The sequence below is a fragment of the Jaculus jaculus genome, chromosome 4 (genome assembly GCF_020740685.1).
Source record: "Jaculus jaculus isolate mJacJac1 chromosome 4, mJacJac1.mat.Y.cur, whole genome shotgun sequence".
NCBI lineage: Eukaryota > Metazoa > Chordata > Mammalia > Rodentia > Dipodidae > Jaculus > Jaculus jaculus.
Genome location: NC_059105.1, coordinates 88,063,927 through 88,085,030, shown reverse-complemented (window position 1 = coordinate 88,085,030; position 21,104 = coordinate 88,063,927). Strand labels below are relative to the sequence as shown.

The window sequence follows — 21,104 nt, the reverse complement described above, 5'->3', positions numbered from 1 at the left end:
ATAAACATTAAATATAGTGCTTACTAGGGAGTTTGGTGAGCACAATATATGTATTTAACCAGACAAGAGCAGACCTTATGCTCTAGGCTCATGACCTCCCCTGCCATAGGCTTTTGATTAGGTTTTCAGTACCAGGCATGTATTCCCTCCCATAGAGAAGGCCACCAGTCCAATTAGAGAGCAGTTAGTTTACCTAGAGCAGACATGCCACGATTGCACCCATTTAGTCATTTGGCCTGGCTAGCCAAATTTGAGGCTTCCAGTGTCCACTGTTTTCACTGGTGATGACTTCTGTCTCCCACAGGGCTGCAAGTGCAGCTTTTTCCAGCTTTCAGTCAGCTGGTCTACAGGGAGGTTTTCAGCCCAGCACTAGCTTGATTTCTCAGTGTCTCTGCCACCCAGGCATGTGAAGTCTTTAGCAACAGGATCTTACTATCTGTTTCTCAAGGGAAACCAGGAGCCTTTGCAATAGCCTATAAAGATCTGGAGGCAACAGGGACCTCCCTGGCCAACAACTCACCAATTCTAGCACTGAAAATTTTCTATTAACAGTCTGTGGCTTCTGGATATGCTACTATCCAAAACAAGTAGGTTTTAGTATGTCTTACTCAGAATACCTTCTATTTTGATTGACCCTCCCCCTATCCTTCTTTTACTCAATCTCTTCCCCTGGCCTCACTTAGGTCACTGCACTCCCTATAATCTGTTCTAATCTGTTCTTCTCCTTACATATATATACCATCCCCTTAACTCCTTCCTTCTCCTCCCTCCCTCATAGCCTTTTTCTAGCTTACTGGCCTCTGCTACTGATTTCTGGTTCCAGCTCACACACAAGTCTACACATTTATAGCTAGGATCCACATATGACAGAGAACATGCAACATTTGGTTTTCTGGGCCTGGATTACTTATTTATTAGTTTAATCCTTTCCAGATATGTCCATTTCCCTGAAATTTTCATAATTTTTCTTTACTACTGAATAGAACTCCGTTGTGTAAATGTACCACATCTTTATTATCCATTCATCTGTTGAGGGATACCTAAGCTGGTTCCATTTCCTAGCTATTGTGAATAAAGCAGCAATAAACATGGTTGTGCAAGTACCACTAAGGTAATTAAGAGTCATTAGGCTATATGCCTATGAGTGTCTAGCTGGATCATATGGCGAATCTATTTTTAGCTGTCTCAAGAACCTTCACACTGATTTCCACAATGGCTGTACAAGACTACATTCCCACCAACAGTGCAGAAAGGTTCCCCTTTTTCTGCATCCTCGCCAACATTTATTGTCATCTGTTTTCTTGATGACAGCCATTCTGACAGGAGAAGGAATCTCTAAGTAGTTTTAATTTACATTTCCTTGATGGCTAAGGATGTAGAAGACTTTTTTAGATGTTTAAATGCCATCTGTATTTGAAAACTCTCTACATTATTCCATCACCCATTTTATAATTGGATTCTTTTATTTCTTACTGCTGGGTTTTTTTTTTTTTTTGAGTTTTTTTGTATATTCTGGTTATTAAATCTGTCAGATGAATAGCTGGCAAAGATTTTCTCCCATTCTGTAGGTTGACTCCACTCTCTACTCAGTGTCCTTTGCTATACAAAAGCTTTGTAATTTCATGAGATCCCAGTGGTTGATTAGTGGTTTTATTTCCTGAGTAACTGGAGTAAGAGTTAGAAAGTCACTACCTATGCCAATATGTTGAAGGATTTCCCCTGCTTTTTCCTCTAGCAGTTTCAGAGTTTCAGGTCTGATCTTAAAAGTCCCTGATCCACTTGGATTTGATTCTTGTGCATGAAGAAAGACAAGGATCTATTTTCATCCTTCTACATATAGATATCCAGTTTTCCCAGCAGCACTTGTTGAAGAGGCTGTCTTTTCTCCAGTGAATATTTTTGGCATTTCTGTCAAAAACGAGATGGCTATAGCTGCTTGGATTAACATCTGGGTCCTCTATTCTGTTCCACTGATCTATGTGTCTGTCTTTGTACAAGTACCATGTTGTTTTTGTTAACATGGATTTGCAATATGCCTTAAAATTGGGTATGGTGATACCACCAGCCTTATTTTTGTTGCACAAAATTGTTTTGACTATTCAATGTTTTGGTGCTTCCAAATGGATTTTAGGATTATTTTTTCTATTTCTGTCAAGAATGCCATTGGAATTTTAATGGCGATTGCATTGAATGTGTAGATTGCTTTTGGCAATATTGACATTTTCACAATATTGATTCTTCCAATCTAAGAACATGGGATGGCTGTCCATTTCCTAGTGTCTTCTGAAATTTCTCACTTGAGTGTTTTAAAGTTCTCATTGTAAAGATCCTTCATTCTTTTGGTTAGGTTTATTTCAAGGTACGTTTTTTTTTGAGGCAATTGTGATTTCATCCCCCACGTTTGTTGTTAGTATATAGGAAAACTACTGACTTCTGTGTTTATTTTGTATCCTGCTATGTTGCTAGAAATGTTTATCAGCTCTAATAGTTTGCTGGTAGAGTCTTTAGGATCATTTAGGTATAGACTCATATCACTTGCAAATAATAATTTCATCTCTTCCTTTCCAATTTATATCCCTGCCATAAATAGCTTTTATTATGTTGAGGTATGTTCTTTCTATTCCTAGTTTCTGTAGCACTTTTACCATGAGGAGACATTGGATTTTGTCAAATGCCTTTTCTGTTTCTACAGAGATGATCATGTGATTTCTGTCCTCCAGTCCACTAATATAGTGTATTACATGTATCGATTTGTGTATATTGAACCATCCCTGCATCTCATCCCTTGGTCAGGGTGAAGTCTTTCTGATACATTCTTGTGTTCTGTTTGCCAATTTTTGTAGATAACTTTTGCATCTACGTTCATGAGGAAGATTGGTCTGTAATTTTCTTTTTCTTGTTCTGTCTTTGTTTGGTTTTGTTATCAGGGTGATAATGGTTTTGTAGAAGGAGTTTGGTAGAATTCCTTTCTTTTCTATTTTATGGAAAAGTTTGAGGAGCAGTGGTGTTAGTTCTCACATGAAGGTGTAGTATAATTCACCTGTGAATCCATCTGGGCCTAGACTTCTTTTATTTGGGAGACTTTTTATAGCTGCTTGGATCTCCATACTTGTTATAGGTTTATTTAAATGGTTTGTCTCGTCTTGATTTAATTTTGGTAGGTCATATGAATCAAGGAAATCATCTCTTTTAGATTTCCAGACTTAGAGGCATATACATTTAAAGTATGTCCTTATGATTTTCTGAAATTCCTTGGTATCTGCGGTTATATTTCATCTCTCTAATTTTATTAATTTTTGTCTCTTTTCTCTTTCTTCTGGTCAGACTTGCTAAGGATTTATCAATCTTTATCAATCCTTTCAAAGAACCTATCTTTTCTTCCCTGATTCTTTGGATTTATCTTTGGTTTCTATTTCATTAATTTCTGCCTTAATCTTTATTATTTCTTCCTGCCTACTGATTTTGGGTTTGCCTTGTTATTCTTTTTCCAAAGCCTAAAGCAATTAAATTATTTATTTGTGAACTATAATTTCTTTTCTTTTCTTTTCTTTTTTTTTTTTTTTTTTTGGTTTTTGTTTTTCGAGGTAGGGTCTCACTCTGGTCCAGGCTGACCTGGAATTAACTCTGTCATCTCAGGGTAGCCTTGAACTCATGGTAATCCTCCTACCTCTGCCTCCCGAGTGCTGGGATTAAAGGCGTGCGCCACCACACCCGGCTTCTAATTTCTTAACATAGGCACTTAGAGCTATAAATTTCTCTCTTAGGACTGCCTTCGGTTCCCAAAAGTTTTGGTATGTTGTATTCTCATCATCACTTGATTCTATGAATTTATTGATTTCCTTTTTGATTTCTTCAATGACTCATTCATTATTCAATAGTGTACTGTTTTGTCTCCATGAATTTCTGTATGCTCTGAAGTTTTTCTTGTTGCTGATTTATAGTTTAATCCCATTGCAGTCAGATAGAGTAAAAGGGATTATTTCAATTTCCCTGTATTTGTTCAGATTTGCTTTGTATCCTAATACATGATCTATTTTGGAGATGTTCCTTCCATGTGCTGCTAAGAAAAATGTATATTCTGTGGCATGTGGATGGAATGTTCTGTAGATATCTGTTAGGTCTATTTGTTCCATGACATCATTTAATCCAGATACCTGCTTATTTTTTGCTGGGATGACCTGTCAATTGATGAGACTGGGGTATTGAAGTCATCCACTACAACTGTATTTGGTGTTATCTGTGACCTTAAGTCCAACAGTATTTCTTTCATGAAATTGGGAGCCCCATGCTAGGCACATCTATGTTTAGGACTGTAATGTCTTCCTGTTGGAGTGTTCCTTTAATCAGCATAAAGTGACCTTTCCTCAGTAATGTTGGTTTGAAATCTATCCTGTCAGATATTAGGATAGCAACCACTTCTTGTTTCCTAGGCCCATTTGTTTGAAATACCATTTTCCAACCTTTCATCCTAAAACAGGGTCTTTTATTAAGAGATGAGTTTCCTGGAAGCAATAAACAGCAGGATCCTACCTTTTAATCCAGACTGCAATCCTGTGTCTTTGGATTGGGGCATTGAGGCCATTGATATTAAGAGTTATTATTGAAAGGTATGTGTTTATTCTCATCATTCTTGTTTTGCAATGTTTCCTGATTACCCTTTATTTTCTTGTTTTAGCTGTTATTGGAATATGGTTTATTTTTTTCCTGTTTCCTCATGTGTGTGCTTTGCTTTCTTCTCAGAGTGAAGGATTCCTTCAAGTGTTTTCTGTAGAGCTGGCGTAGTTGTCATACATTCCTTTAGCCTGTTTTTGTTGTGGAATGTCCTTATTTCTCCATTAATTTGGATAGACAGCTTTGCAGGATAAAGTAATCTTGGTTGACAGTTGTTATCTTTCAGAACTTGGAATACATCTTTCCAAGCCCTTCTGGTTTTTAAAGTTTGTGTTGAATAATCTGCAGTTATTCTGAGGGGCTTGCCTTTATAGGTGACTTGGTTTTTCTCTCTAACTGCTTTCAATATATTGTCTTTGGTTTGCGTGTTTAGTTTAATTATGACATGGCGGGAAGAGGTTCCTTCCAGGTTATTTGGTGTTCTATCTGGTATTCTAAAAGCCTCCTATATCTGCATTGGCATTTCTTTCCCAATTTGGGGAAATATTTCTTCTATGATTTTCTTGAAAATGCTCACTATGCCTTTCACTGAAATTGTTCTCCTTCTACTATACTCTAAATTCTTATGTTTAATCTTTTGTAGTGTCCCAAATATCTTGAAATTCCCATTCATACCTTCCTATTAGCTTATCTTTCTCTTTGTTGGACTGTATTAGATTGGCCACCTGGTCTTCTAGTGTAGGTATTCTGTTCTCTCCTTTATCCATTCTACTGGTGAGACTTTCCAGTTTTTTATTTGACTGTTTCTTCCAGTGCTACAATTTCTGCCTGGTTTTTTCTTCAGTATTTCTATTTCCTTATGTATGTTTTGTAATGACCTCCTTATTTCATTAAGCTAGTTTCCTGTGTTCTCTTGGAATTCCTTCAGGAGTTTGTTTTCTTCTTTGATTCTTTTGACTTCTTTGGTTTGAGTATACATAAAATTTTTTTGAAATCTTTGTCAGGCATTTCATCTAAAACAGTCTCATTGGGGGCATTTCTGTTGGATTTATAATTTTTGGTGGGGTTGTATTGCCTTATTTTTGTTTCTTGTATTATAATGTAGCAATTTTTGAATCCTGAGTTGATTTAATGCTTGGATTTTCTAATTATCTGTGGTGCCCTTAGACTTGGAAATCCAACTTTTTGTACCATCAGAGTAGGAGTATAAGGTGCCAAGTGTAGCTAGCTCTTATACTCCAATCCAACTGCAGAAGTAATCGTAGGTGTTGAGTTTGCCTGCTATTCAAGTATTCTAGTGGGCTGGGGAGAGCAATTTCCTCATAAAATTCTAAAATTCAACTGAGCAATATACACATTCAAATAAAAAACCAGCACACAGTATGTAAGTGTGGGGATTGAAGCAAACAGACAACCTTATAAAACTAAAGTCCCTATAGGTGTGTGTTGCTCTATACTCTTAATCCTGTCTGCTGGGAGGTTGAGATTTCTGTTCTGAAATGGGTTCCAGGTCAGCCTGTGTCTGAATCAGACCCTACCCGCAATAAGAAAGAAGAAAAAGACAAAGGCCCTATGAATATGAAAGCATCAAATGGAACAATAGTCAACCCCTATATACAGCTTAATTGATAATGGTAAAGCCAACCATGAGTATGTAACCTATAACCTGCCGTGACATGGAAAGAGATTAGCACTTCTAGTGCATGCTTATGTACCTACTTTTTTTGTTAATCAGCCTTGATACCTTTTGGGGTGGCTTTGAATCTCACCAATGCTCAGTGCCTACCTCTATCCCTCGATATTGTGCTGTGGACCTGGTGCTCTGATCAGCTGTGCTGGATGCCCTGCGGCAGGGGACTGAATGCTTTCTTTAGAGGTTTGCAGTTCTGATGGTTGGGAGATAGAAGAGTGCTTGAAGCCTGGAGGTATACTGGAACTGCTCAGGTGGTCCCTTTCTGTGTCCCTTTCAGCAGCTCCTTAGCTGATCTCTGCTGTCTCCCCTTCAGGTTTGATGAGGTTGGAAAATCCCCTTGTATGGTCTTTGCTCCTGCAGCAGGGCACCAGGCCGCAAGCACCTCCGAGGGATTCTGGGCATTTTCCTCCTTTCTAGTACAGCTTGGTCTCTCCTGCTTCCCCACTGTGGCTGATAAAAACCTATACACCTAGCCAGGCATGGTGGCACACGCCTTTAATCCCAACACTTGGGAGGCAGAGGTAGGAGGATCACCGAGAGGTCAAGGCCACCCTGAGACTACATAATGAATTCCAGGTCAGCCTGAGATAGAGTGAGACCTGACCTTGGTGGGGGGGAGGGGGGGAATACATATACTTTTGCTATGTGGAAGAAAAGTACATTTTGCTGTGATTTTGCTTAAATCCCTCCCTAAACTGGTTTGGTGTGACTCCTATACAGCCATCTTACCTGGCAGTCCCCTGCCCTGTATAAAACTCATATTGGCTAAATATTTCTTGCTATGCCCAATGCCATGTATTGCAGTGTAAATGTTTATTCTGTGCCATTATGAGGTTTTTTGGGGGGGGAGATTTTTTGGTATTATGGATCAGTTAAGACCTTGGATTATGGGAATGTTTGAACATCACTGGGATTGAAAAAATTATAAGGACCTTTAAGTTGGAATGAATGCACTGCATTTTACATCATGGATGGTCATCAGCTTATGGGGGCCAGGGCGGAATGTGGTGGTTTGAGTCACGTGTCCCCCATAAATTTAGGTGTTCTGAATGCTAGGGTCTCAGCTGATGGAGATTTGAGAATTAACACCTCCTGGAGGTGTTAATATTGTTGGGGGTAGGCTTATGGGAATTATAGCCAGTGTCCCCTTGCCAGTGTTTGCCACACTCTCCTGTTGCTATTGTCCACCTTATGTTGGCCAGGGGGTGATGTCCACTCTCTGCTCATGCCATCATTTTCTCCTGTCATCATGGAGCTCCCCGCCCTCACCGAGTCTGTAAGCCAAAATAAACCTTTTCTCCCACAAGCTGCTGTTGGTGGGGTGATTTCTGCCAGCAATGCAAACTGAACTGCAACAGGTGTGCATTGAGTTTAAAGCACTATATTAAACTATTATGTAATTTTTGTCCAAAATTTCCAAATAACTTCTGCTCAAGTTAGTTTTCAGTTTCTCTACATAATAGTATCATAAAAATGCAAAATAGGGTAAATCCAAGCTCAACTCTTCGATTTTCTGTATTATAGTCTTTCTCTGGTAGAGTACAAAAACACACATGCACAGGATGCACACATGTTCATACATACCCCACTTACTACAGGCATACATATGCAAAATAAACAAAAATATAAATCATTTCTGCAGTGCAATTTCTTGTTCTTCAAAGTCACGCCTGATCTTTGAACTCATATGTCTTTTCCTTTTTCTCTTCCAGGAATGGTGTTTAAAGGTACTTAGAATGCTTCAACATTTGATATTGTAGGCTTTCCTACAATACTACCTTTCTCCTTTTTCTTCTGTCTTACTCTGTCTCTTTCTCAAATAATGCTGGACATTGTGGCATGAACTCCAAGCACTCAAGAGATTAAGGCAGAAGACCACTTGGAAACCAGGAATTCAAGTCTATTCTGGGCAATACAGCTAGACACTATGTTTAAAAAAAAATAGAGGAGTTGGAGAAATGGTTCAGTGAATAAAGTGCTCACTCAAGCCAGAATACCCAAAATCTTTTTCTCTTGTTCTTGTTTTGTTTGTTTATTTTCTTCTTTTTAATTTTTATTAACATTTTCCATGATTATAAAAAAATATCCTATGGTAATACCCTCCCCCCACACACACTTTCCCCTTTGAAATTCCATTCTCCATTATATTACCTCCCCATCTCAATCATTGTACTTACATATATACAATACCAACCTATTAAATACCCTCCTCCCTTCCTTTCTCTTTCCTTTATATCTCCTTTTTAACATACTGGCCTCTGCTACTAAGTATTTTCCTTCTCATGCAGAAGCCCAATCATCTGTAGCTTGGATCCAAATATGAGGGAGAACATGTGGCACTTGGCTTTCTGGGCCTGGGTTTGTTTATTTTCAAGGCAAGTTCTCACTCTAGGCAAGGCTAAACAAGAACTCACTGTGATCTTCCTACCTCAGCCTCCAGAGTGCTAGGACTAAAAGTGTGTACCACCATTCCTGGTTCAGAATAGCCAAATTCTATCTCCAGATCCCACATAAAAGCCAGAAGCCATAGTAGGCTTCGATAATCCCAGCATACTGATGCTGACTGAGAGATGGGAGGCAGAGACAGAATTTCCCAAGAGCTCATGAGGAGCACAGCACAAAGAGAAATCAGATGAGGTGAAGGACTGATCTGGAAGTTTTCTGCTGACCCCCACCATGTGTGCTGTGGAATGCACATGCCTCCCCACCAAATAAATAAATGAATAAGAAAATTACACTGAACTGTACATAATAAAATTAAAAATCCTTTATCGCTTTCATCATTTCCTGTCATCTTTTTTTTATCCTTCCAGTGCTATGACCAAATCCATGGATTTGTATGTGCTAAGCAAGCACTACCACCAGGCCAAAACCTCAGCCCCAAGCCTGCCCTAAATAAATAAGTAAAGAACTATTACAGTGTTTCTGAGTTTCTGAGTTTGCATTAGAAATCAGTCTAGAAGTACTTTCCAGTACATTCCATTTTCAACATTCCTGAGCTGAAGTTAATTCAAGAGATGACTGTAAGAGAACTCAGTGGTAAGGGACTGTAAGTATTCCACGGCATAATATAAAGACAGAGAGGTGCCTGTCCTTCAAGCCCTGGCAGTTAGTAGTTCATTAAGAAAGTGTGATGGGCAGATTACAAGATGGAGGCATAATTTGTTATGCCAGAGAGCTGAAGATGTCATAAACCAATTCAAAACTTAGTCCTAAACTAGAAATGATAGGTCAAGTATAGTAGTGCACACCTGAAATGCTAAAACTTAAGGAGATAGAGCCAGGTGTGGTGGTGCATACCTTTAAACCCAGCACTTGGGAGACAGAGGTAGATGGATAGCCATAAATCTGAGGTCACCCTGAGACTACATAGTGAGTTCCAGGTCAGCCTGGGCTAGAGTGAAATAGTACCTCAAAAAAAAAAAAAAAAAAAAAAAGATGGCTCTTGCTTGTCTGGGTTTAATTCTCCAGTACCCACATAAAACCAGATGCAAAAAGTGGCAAGTAAGCGCCACATGTTCCCTCTCATATGTGGATCCTAGCTACAGATGACTGGGCTTCTGCGTGAGAATGAAAATACTTAGTAGCAGAGGCCAGTAAGGTAAAAAGGAGACATCAAGGGTAGAGAAAGGAAGGGAGGAGGATACTTAGTAGGTTGATATTGTATATATGTAATTACAATGATTGTAATGGGGAGGTAATATGATGGAGAATGGAATTTCAAATGGGGAAGTGTGGGGGTGGGGAGGGAAGGAATTACCATGGGATATATTTTATAATCATGGAAAATGTTAATAAAACTTAAAAAAAAGTGGCAAGTGACCCTGGCATGGCCATACACATACACACACAAATAAATACATAAGTAAACAGTATGGTTTTAAAAAGAAAGGGTACAGGAAAGAATGCTTGGACAACAGTAATTGTTACATGCTTCTAGAAACAATTATTCTTCTCAGCAAAAGAAAGCTAATGTAGCCTCATAATTTGTTGACAGAAAATGGATTATAGGCAAAACTACTTTAAAAAAACTTTGTAGGTGGGCTGGAGAGATGGCTTAGCGGTTAAGCGCTTGCCTGTGAAGCCTAATGACACCGGTTCAAGGCTCGGTTCCCCAGGACCCACGTTAGCCAGATGCACAAGGGGGCACATGAGTCTGGAGTTCATTTGCAGTGGCTGGAAGCCCTGGCGCGCCCATTCTCCCTCTCTCTCTCTCTCTCTCTCTCTCTCTCTCTGTATCTGCTTCTTTCTGTCTCTGTCACTCTCAAATAAATAAATAAAAATGAACAAAAAATATTGTAAAAAAAACTTTGTAGGTGGGAGGGGCTGCAGAGATGGCTCAGCAGTTACAGGTGCTTTCTTCCAAAACCTGATAGTAAGGATTCAACTCCCCAGTACCCACAAAAAGCCAGATGCACAAAGTGACATAGGGGTCTGGAGTTCATTTGCAATGGCAGGAGGCCCTGGCATGCCCATATTCATTCATTCATATTCTCTCTCTCTCTCTCTCTCTCCCTCCCCCCCCCCCTCTCTCTCTTTTTCCTCCAACTACGGTTACCTATCTTTGACAAAAGGACCAAAAATGTATGGTGGAGTAAAGTCAGTGTTTTCAAAATGGTGCTGGAAAGACTGGATAGCCACATGTAGAAGAATGAACCTGGATCTTCTCTCACCTTGCACAAAAATCAACCCCAAATGATCAAGGACTTCAATATAAGGCATGAAACCCTAAAACAGCTAGAAGAAAAAATAGAACACTCCAAGATACAGGCATAGGGAAGAACTTTCTGAACAAGACCCCAGTAGCCCAGGCAACTAGACAAACAGGGATCTCATGAAACTCAAAAGCTATTGTAGGGCTGGAGAGATGGTTTAGCAGTTAAGACATATGTCTGCAAAGAAGCCAAAGGATCCCGATTCAATTCTACAGGAACCACGTAAGCCAGATGCACAAGGGGGCACATGCATCTGGAGTTCCTTTGCAGTCTCTCTCTCTTTCAAATATATATACATATATATATTTTTAAAGGTATGCACCACCATGCCTGGCAAAAATAATTAAAAATTAAAATTAAAAAAAAAGTTACTGTACAGATAAGCTAACCAACAACAAAGTCAGTAGACAAGCTACAGAATGGGAGAAAATCTTTGCCAGCTACACATCTGAGAAATATCTAGAATTTATAAAGAACTCAAAAAACTAAGCAATAAAGTCAAGCAACCCACTCAAAGAAAAAAAAATGGGGAAGGGAACTGAACTGAGTTCTCTGAGAAAAAAATTGAAATGGCTAATAAACACCTAAAGAGGTGTCGAACCTTCCTAGCAATCAAGGAAATATACATTAAAATGACTTTGTGATACTCTCTCACCCCAGTCAAAATGGCAACCATCAAAAAATCAGTTGACAACAAATGCTGGCAGGGCTGTAGAGAAAGAACAACTCTCATCCACTGCTGATGGGAGTGCAAACTTGCACATCCACTAGGAAATCAGTATGGAGACTCCACAAAAAGCTGAAAGAGATGGCTGGAGAGATGGATTATCAGTTAAAGCACTTGTCTGCAAAGCCTAAGAACCCATGTTCAAATCTCCAGATCCCACATTGGCCAGACACACAAAAGTGAGGGAAGCACAAGGTTGCACATGCCCTAGGTGGCGCAAGTGTCTAGAGTTCAATTTCAGTGGCTAAGGCCCTGGCCTGCCATTCTGTCTGTCTCTTTCTCTAAAAAAAAAAAAAAAAAAAAAAAAAAAAAAAAAAAGCTAAAAATAGACCTACCATTTTGATACAGCTATATGACTTCTGGCCATATGCCATAAAAACTCTACCACAGAGACACTTGCTTAGCCATGTTTGTAGCTGATGTATTCACAATAACTAGGGTCTGGTATCAGCCCAGATGCCCATCAACAGATGAATGAAGATGTGGTACATATACACAGTGGAATTCTACTTGGTGGTAAGGAACAATGAAATAAAATTAGTAGGAAAATGGATGGACTTGGAAAAAAAATAGAAAGCAAACTCACACAAGCACAGAAAGACAAACGCCATATGTTCTCATTCATACGTGGTTCTTAACCTGGAACATGTTAATTTGTAGACATACCTGACAGGCAACTTGAGGGTCAGATAACAGGGATGAAAGGGTTGGGGCAGAAGAGGGGAGTGGAGAAATATACACCAAACTAAGCCAACATGAATGAGTACTATAGTAACTTTTCTCTTGCATAGCAGACTAAAAGATATACTCTCAATAGGAATGTGGGGGGAGTATCCGAGTATAAGGCCCCAGAGAGTGTGGGAGGAAGCCTAACCTTAAGCTACTGACTGGCTTGTACTTCCAAGCACCAGAAATCAGTTACAACCCACAATAAGCTGCTGGTCAGAGACACCTATGAGATCCCAAAACAAGACAGGCTCTGTCAAAGCACTTGATTACCCACCTGAGGTAAAAGGTAAGGAACTCATGCTGATGACCCCACAAGCTGCCAACACAGAATATGTAGAGAACATACTGAATTCAGAAGGAAGCCAGTTCCCTGATGGCTAGCCCTCATAGTACTGGAAAGTACTACATGAGCTGCTGGGGGAAGATGGCCACCAACATTGTGAATAAGCAGGGGATCCTACAAGAAATCAACCAGCCAGATAAGATGTACATACCTGTGCAATAGTGACACTCAGCCTAGGCAGGTAATCAATGACTCTCTGATTGGTAAGGGACCTGCTCAATGGGAAAGGACTCAGCTGGTACTGGTAATCAAGTCAAAACCAAGTCAGAATCCTATGGAGACAAGGGTTGTGTACTCCAGTGAGAAGCTCCCACTAGTCTTTTGCTAAAAGAGAGGCTACTTTTAATTAACTATGCTTATTCCCTTTAACCCATGTTGCTCTTGCTCTCCATTGGAGAATCTTTTACAGAAGGCAGGGAAAACCAGGTAGAACCAAAATCCATCAACCTGTCAAGAAAAGATACCTGACTCCGATTCAGGAGATGAGCCACCTCTTACACATCAGCCATGGTTCAGGTGAAACCATAGAGGAATTGGCAAGTTAACCATGAGAGCTACTCTCACAACTACCCTGACAACGTGTGCCAGGGTGATAGCAATACACACTGAGGACACTCAAACTGTATCAAAGCAGACCTAGAAGTTGCTGAGAGTTTGACACTAAAGTACATTTAAAATACATAACCAAGGCTAGAGAGATGGCTTAGTGGATAAGGTGTTTGCCTGCAAAGCCAAAGGACTCAGGTTCAATTCCCCAGGACCCACATAAGCTAGATGCACAACATGGCACATGTGTCTGGAATTCATTTGCACTGGCTGAAGGACCTGGCATGCCCATTCTCTCTCTCTCTCTCTCTCACTCTCACTCTTTTTTTTTTTTTTTTGGTTTTTCAAGGTAAGGTCTCGCTCTAGCTCAGGCTGACCTGGAATTCACTCTACATCCTCAGGGTGGCCTCGAACTCAGTGATTCACTCTTAAATAAATAAAATTAAAGAACATACCACCAATGCTCAAGAAACCTTGCAGAAGTGGGGGTGGAAAGATTGTAAAGGTGGAAGGAATATCCTGAGGCAGTACCTTACCACAATGACTGACTACTGCTCTCACAACTCATAACCCATAATCCTACAGTGAATACCAGTAACCCCACTGAGGAGGGCTCTCAGTGGGATGGGGACAGGAGGAGAGGACTGGAACCAACACATGATTTGTCCATACAAAGTTAAAAAAAAAACAAAAAAACACTTGGTAACTAGAGCAGGGACACTGGCTCAGTGAATACAGTGCTTGCTGCTCAAACCTGAGTACCCAAGTTCAATTCTCAGACCTGAAGGATGCCAGAAGTTCTATAATCTCAGCACTCTGACCAAGAGATGGGAGGTGAAAACAGAAGTTCCTGGAAGCTCTAAGTGAATGCAGCAATAAGAACAGAATGAATTCAAGAGAAATCCTGACTCAAATGAGGTGGAGTAATGAGATAGAACCAAAAGTTGTCCTCTGACCTCCACATGTGTGCTGTGCCACATGCACACCCGCTTTCACTTGCACATGAACACATATGCACACATGTGTACATGCACACCAAAAACTGTAAATTTACAAAAAAAAAAAAAAAACTGTTCAGCAGGCTGGGCATTGTGGTATGTGTCTACAATCCCAGCCCTATAGAGGCTGAAGCAGGAGGATCACATGTACCACGCCAGCCAGGGTTACGAGCACAGCCTGGGCTACATAGCAAACGAAAAGCTCTGTATGTCGAAGTGAAAAACTGTCAGCGGCTCCTGCCCTAGAGTCCCAACTTCCTGGGAGGGTAAGAGAGGCAGGTCCAAGAGCCTAGAAGTTTTGAGGAGAGAGATTTCATCTCTTTCAAGAAAAAAAGAAAGTGGAGTCTAGGGAGATTGCTCAGTGGTTAAAGTCATTTGCTTGCAAATCCTGCTGGTTTGATTTGATTCCCTAGTACCTATGTAAAACCAGATGCACAAAGCAGTATAAGCATCTGGAGTTTGTTTATATGGTAAGAAGCCCTGGCATGCCCATGCTTGCACACTTGCTCCGCTCTCTCAAATAAATAAAAGTATTTTTAAAAACTCAAGCTTGGGGGCTGGAGAGATGGCTTAGTGGTTAAGCGCTTGCCACAGAAGCCTAAGGACCCCGGTTCAAGGCTCGGTTCCCCAGGTCCCACGTTAGCCAGATGCACAAGGGGGCGCACACATCTGGAGTTCGTTTGCAGAGGCTGGAAGCCCTGGCACGCCCATTCTCTCTCTCTCCCTTTATCTGTCTTTCTCTCTGTGTCTGTTTCTCTCAAATAAATAAATAAATAATTTAAAAAAAAAACTCAAGCTTGGTCATTTATAGCTGGCTGACCCTGCTGCCACTCTAAACTGCTGACAAAAGAACTATTCCAACTTAGGCAGAAGTTGTTTTCTTGTCTGTCTGTTGGGGGTGGGGGACTCTCTCGTACTCCTATAAGTAACTCCTACCTCATCTGTGCTCTGTAACTAACCAAAATAAGCTCATCGCTGCTTTGCAAAACTGGAAAAAAAAGAAAGGACAGGGACAGGGACAGGACAGGACAAGACAAGAGAAAAAACTTGAACTCACTGGAGAAGACAGCTCAGGCCTGGGGACAGCAGGAACCAAAGAGAGGACTACATGCATAACACAGTGGTGGTGGGGTTGGGGATTTAGCTCAGTGGATGAGCATTTGCCTAGCAAGCGCAAGGCCCTGGGTTCAGTCCTCAGCACCAAAAAAAAAAAAAAAAAAAAAGACAAAATCATAAAAAGACCAAAAAAAAGAAAAAAAACAAGGGAACTAGTATAATACAGTGGTGGGTTGCTTACCTGACATCTGAGAGGCCATGATATTCAAACCCCAGTAGAGATAGAAAATAAAAAAGGAAAGAAAAGAAGGCAACCAAATCATAATATCCATACCAACACCAGATGCTTGTGCCACTTTTTGTTTCCAGCTTATGTAGGTGGCTTGGGAATTGAACCTGGGCCAGCAGACTTTGCAAGTAAGGACCTTTAACCAATGAACCATCATCCCAGCCTGACTTTTGCTGCTTTAAAAAAAAAAAAAAAAAAAGGGCCAGGCGTGGTGGCGCACGCCTTTAATCCCAGCACTTGGGAGGCAGAGGTAGGAGGATCACCGTGAGTTTGATGCTACCATGAGACTACATAGAGAATTCCAGGTCAGCCTGAGCTAAAGTGAGACCCTACCTCGAAAAACCAAAAACAAACAAACAAAAAAAGGCCGGAGAGATGGCTTAGCGGTTAAGTGCTTGCCTGTGAAGCCTAAGGACCCTGGTTCGAGGCTCATATTCCCCAGGATCCTTGTGAGCCAGATGCACAAGGGGGCGCATGCATCTGGAGTTCATTTGCAATGGCTGGAGACCCTGGCATGCCCATTCTCTTTCGGCCTCTTTCTCTGTTGCTCTCAAATAAATAAATAAATAATAAAATCAAAAGTTTGTTTAAATTACTATTTGAGAGAGAGTGGGGAGGGAAGGACGGGAAGATAAATGGGCACACCAGGACCTCCAGCCACTGTAAACAATCCACAAGCATGTGCCCCCTTGTGCATCTGGCTTATGTGGGTCCTGGGGAATTGAACCTGGGTCCTTTGGCTTTGCAGGCAAGCACCTTAACTGCAAATCCACCTCTCCAGCCTGTGCTTTTTTTTCTTTAAACCAAGATCTCACTATGTAGCCCTGACTGGCCTGAAACTCGCTATTATAGATAAGCCTAGCCTCAAACTTGGAGTGATCCTCCTGCCTATGTCTTCTGAGAACTGGAATTCTTCTGAGAACTGGAATTGCAGGCAAGCATAACCATGTCTGTCTGAAGGTCTTTTATTTAAACAACAACAACACAAAGAAGTATTCTATAGGTCAAACAACTGCTGCAAAATCACAATGTATGTTCACTTATTCAAAACTTCATCTTTTTGCCCTGATCTTATTTTCAAACTATAAGCATGCCCAAAAGTAGGTCCATATGATAAAAATGACTGGCATAATCATATAGTAGCATATCATATAGAAAACACATCAACACAACTCACAAAAAATGCTGAATGACAACAACTGCAGAAAAAGGACTGGGGGTAGGGACAGTTCAGTGGATGAAGGGTTCACTGCAGGAGCTGGAGTACTCAAGTTCAATCCCCAGACTCCATGTGAAAAGCTAGAAGCCCTAACAGGCTTCTTTAGTCTAGCATGCTAACGCTGATGGAGATGGGAGGCAGAGAAGGGAGAAATGTCCCAGAAGCTCATATCAAGCACAACAAAGGACAGTAGAGTGAGACACCCTGCCTCAAATGAAGCAGAGAGCAAAGGACCAATCTGGAAATTGTCCTCAGACCTCCACAGACACTGACATGCACACACCTGCACTCACACACACACATATAATAAAACTTTAAACTTCTGGGCTGGAGAGATGACTCAGCCATTAAGGCACTTGCCTGCAAAGCCTAAGGACCCAGGTTTTATTCCCCAATACTCACATTAGCCAGATGCACAAGGGGGCGCATGTGTCTGGAGTTCATGTATAAGGGCTAGATACCCTAGCGTGCCCATTCTGTCTGCCCTTCTCCCTCCCTCCCACCCTCTCTCTCAAGACGGATAAATAATTTTTTTAAAAAAAACTTTTTTTTTTGTAGCCGGGCATGGTGGCGCACACCTTTAATCCCAGCACTCAGGAGGCAGAGGTAGGAGAATCGCCGTGAGTTCGAGGCTACCCTGATACTCCATAGTGAGTTCCAGGTTAGCCTGGGCTAGAGTGAGACCTTACCTTGAAAAAAAAAAAACAAAGCTTTTTTTTTTGAAAGATACTATGGGGCTGGAGAGATAGCTCAGCAGTTAAGATGCTTGCCTGCAAGCAAAAAAGTGATACATGCATCTGGAGTTTGTAGCAACTAATAAATAATTTTTTTGAAAAAGATACTACTTTGATGATTTTTGAAAACACAGAAAAAGCTGGGCATGATGAGGCATGCCTTTAATCCTAGCACTTGGGAAACAGGGGTAGGAAGATTGCTGTGAGTTAAGAGGTCAGCCTGACTACATAGTGAATTCCAGGTCAGCTTGGACTAGAGAGACCCTACTTTGAAAAAATATATAGTATATTTCTCTATGTAACATACACATTTACAAAACAAAACTTTCCTTTGTAGAATAGCTCAGTGAAGGAAGAAAAACTTGGATTTGATAGCTGCTAAAAAATTCATTCAATTGGCTGGGGAGACGGTTCACCAGGTAAGAGCTCATGCTGGGTAAGCATGAGCACCTAAATTCAATCGCCAGCACTCATGTAAAAAACCAGGCATGACTGTGCAACCCTTGTAAGCACCCCACTGAGGGAGGCAGAGACAGGAAGATTTCTGAGGCTTCCTGGTCAGTGAAAGATTATCTCAGAGAAATAGGCCAAAGAGCAATAGGGGAGGACACCTGATGTCTTCCACTAGCCTCCAGTGTGCCCTAGAGGTGCATGTATTACACACACACACACACACACACACATACACACACACACATAAAAGAAAAATACATTCAACTGTATCTGGAATATTCTCTTCATAAAATTAAAGTGTCAAAATGTTAGAATTGGAGGGGGTAGGAGGAGGAACGGGAAACAACAAAAAGACATTGTGTTTGAAAATACCATAGACAAAAAAAAAAAAATGAATAGATAAAAACTTAAAAGTATTAGGCACTGGGGCTGGGAGAGAGCTTAGCAATTAAAGGCACTTGGTCACAAAGCCTGCTGGCCAGGGTTCAACTTCCCAGCACTCAAGTAAAGCTGGATGCAAAGAGGCACTATTTGCAAAAACAAGAGATGCTGCCAAGTGCATACATACACACCCACATATATAAATAAATTTTATTTAAAAGATGCTAGGAATTGACAAGAGTTGGCTGGTAGTATTATTGGATGCTTTCACTATCTAGTTCAATATCAGGGATTCCTATAAAATTTCACTAGAGGAAAAAAACTGCACAACTGAAAGCCCCACATTACTTCTTTGTCAAGAACCAATAAGTAGGAGCCAGGCGTGGTGGCACACGCCTTTAATCCCAGCACTCGGGAGGTAGGAGGATCGCCGTGAGTTCAAGGCCACCCTGAGACTACATAGTGAATTCCAGGTTAGCCTGGGCTAGAGTGACACCCTACCTCGAAAAACCGAAAAAAAAAAACAAACCAATAATAAATAAATTAAGCATCATATACACACATTCAAGTTTGGATTAATGGCATGGCTCATGAAATAATCTATAGAGTTTACTCTTTTTTGTTTTGTCTTGAGGTAGGACATCTTGAGACACTCTATTGACTGGGAACCTTTTGTAATCCCAGGCTGGTTTCATACTCATAGCAATCCTCCTACCTCTGTCTCCCAAGTGCTGGGATTAAAGGTGTGCACACACACAGCTATACAGTTGCTTTTCTTACTACACTGAACTTTGATGCAATGACCTCACAAGCCACAGAGGTTGTTTAGAAAAGCAAACTTGACAGAGCAACTTAACCTTCTGCCAGAGAAGTTTGTAGTTACTACATTTTAAAATAATTTATTTGAAATAATAATAATTTATTTGGCCTCTTCTGTTTCATTTTACTAGACCAAAATGAAAACTTTCACAAAAGCCCAGCATGCTGGCCCAGGCCTGGAATTCCAGAATTCTAGAAGCTAAGGCAGGCATATTGGCTTGAAGCCAGCCTGGGCTACATCTGAGTAAAGTCTGAATAATAGTGAGACCCCGTCTAAAAAATTAACTGAATGAAAATTTAAAAGGTCTCACAAAGGCAATGTGACTTAAAAAATACCCATAGCCTCAACATGTTTCCTATAATAATTTTAACACATATTGACTGTCATATACTTGAATACGATTCTGGATAGCATACCAAAATGGAGCACTTTCTTGTCTTTCCTAAAGTAAGAATTTTAGACGACGAAAGAGATGATTAGTGCTAATATATACAGTATTTCGTTTGATTCACAATTTCCAGTTCCTAAAAACCTCTCCAGGGTTCTATTAACGACGACTATAAAAATGCTTTTCTTAGCCTGTTTGATTTACTGTTATTCTAATGCCCCTCCCCAAATTCTTATACCCCCGTCCATCTTTTTATTTTTATTTTTTCATTCTATAGTGAGTAGATGACCAGCAGTATGAGACCAATTACTATTTAACCCTAACAAACAGCGACTCTAGGACCTTCCTTCTCTGAGACGGAAGATTCCCGTAGCATCCTCACAACTGTCATCAGACCCTGAAGCTGCACTCCCGGGACTCGGAGGCACGTAGGGGCGGGATATGCGAGGCGAGTTCTCGGATCCCACGGTCGAGGTCTCCAGCCCCGGGCTGCCCGGGGAGACAGGGTCTGCACGGCTGCACCATCCTCCAAGGCGGGCAAGGGTACTTAACCCGCTCGCGAGGAAGCAGGAAGTTTGTGTCAACTCCGGGGCTCGTTCCCATTCCTGCTCCGTCAGTGTCGGGTGGGCCGGCTGTCCCGGGAGCCGGTCCCCGGGCCCTGCCGTCGGGGGTGGGGCGGCGTCGCCCGGTCCCTCCCTCGGGCCAAGCGCCCCAGTCCCCGCCGCCGCCGCCCACTTTCCACGGGACCCGCGGCCGCCCGGCGCCGGCGCCGCACTCACCCACGTCTGGCTCGAAAGGGTTGGCAGTGAAGAGCGGCATGTCGCCGGCGCCCGAGCCTGCCTCGCCGCGGCCCGCCCGAGGCCCCCGCGCGCCGCTCCCCGCCGGCTGACGCGCCGCGGCCTCCTAGACGGCTCGCCCGGGGCCGCCCGCCCGCACTTCCGCGCCGCACCTGCCCGCCGCCCGCCTCCCTCCCTCGGCCCCGCCCCGGCGCCCCGCCCCGGCCGCCGCGGCCCCGGGTCCCCGCCCGCGCGAGCATCGTCCCCCCCGCGCGCGTCGCCGTCCTCCACAGGGCCACAGCCCCGCGACCCGACTCCGTCGCAGAGCAGGCGGCCGCCGCGGACACCTTTCCAGGGCGAGGACCCGGGCGAGCCACGGAGCCGGGGACCTTCGAGGCCGGAAGTTGTCGCGCTGCGGGCCTGCCGCTTGCAGCGCCGGTCCCCGCCCGGAAGGGGGTGCGGTCCTCCGGAGGCCGCCGCTCGGGACGCCGGCTCCGGGCCACTCTCCTCTGCCGCGCGAGCTTCCCTCCCGGGCCGCCGCTCTCGCTTCGGAAGGTTCGGGCCCGCCGGCGCTGCGTTGGTGTCACGGGGCCGTTGGTTTGCAGCATCGGCCGGTGGCTGCCTGG

General features: G+C 42.3%; 1 protein-coding gene across 3 annotated transcripts in view; it reads right to left on the bottom strand.

Moving 5' to 3' along the window:
- The window catches only part of Stam2 (signal transducing adaptor molecule 2), a 64,409-nt gene extending 43,851 nt beyond the window's left edge, over positions 1-20,558 (bottom strand). For all 3 annotated transcript variants that reach the window (XM_045148078.1, XM_045148079.1, XM_045148080.1), the window contains exon 1: positions 20,482-20,558. In XM_045148078.1, coding sequence (XP_045004013.1) covers positions 20,482-20,521 — 40 coding nt within the window. In that variant the 5' untranslated portion in view covers positions 20,522-20,558. The remainder of the gene's footprint in view (positions 1-20,481) is intronic.
- Between the last annotated feature and the right edge of the window lie 546 nt (positions 20,559-21,104).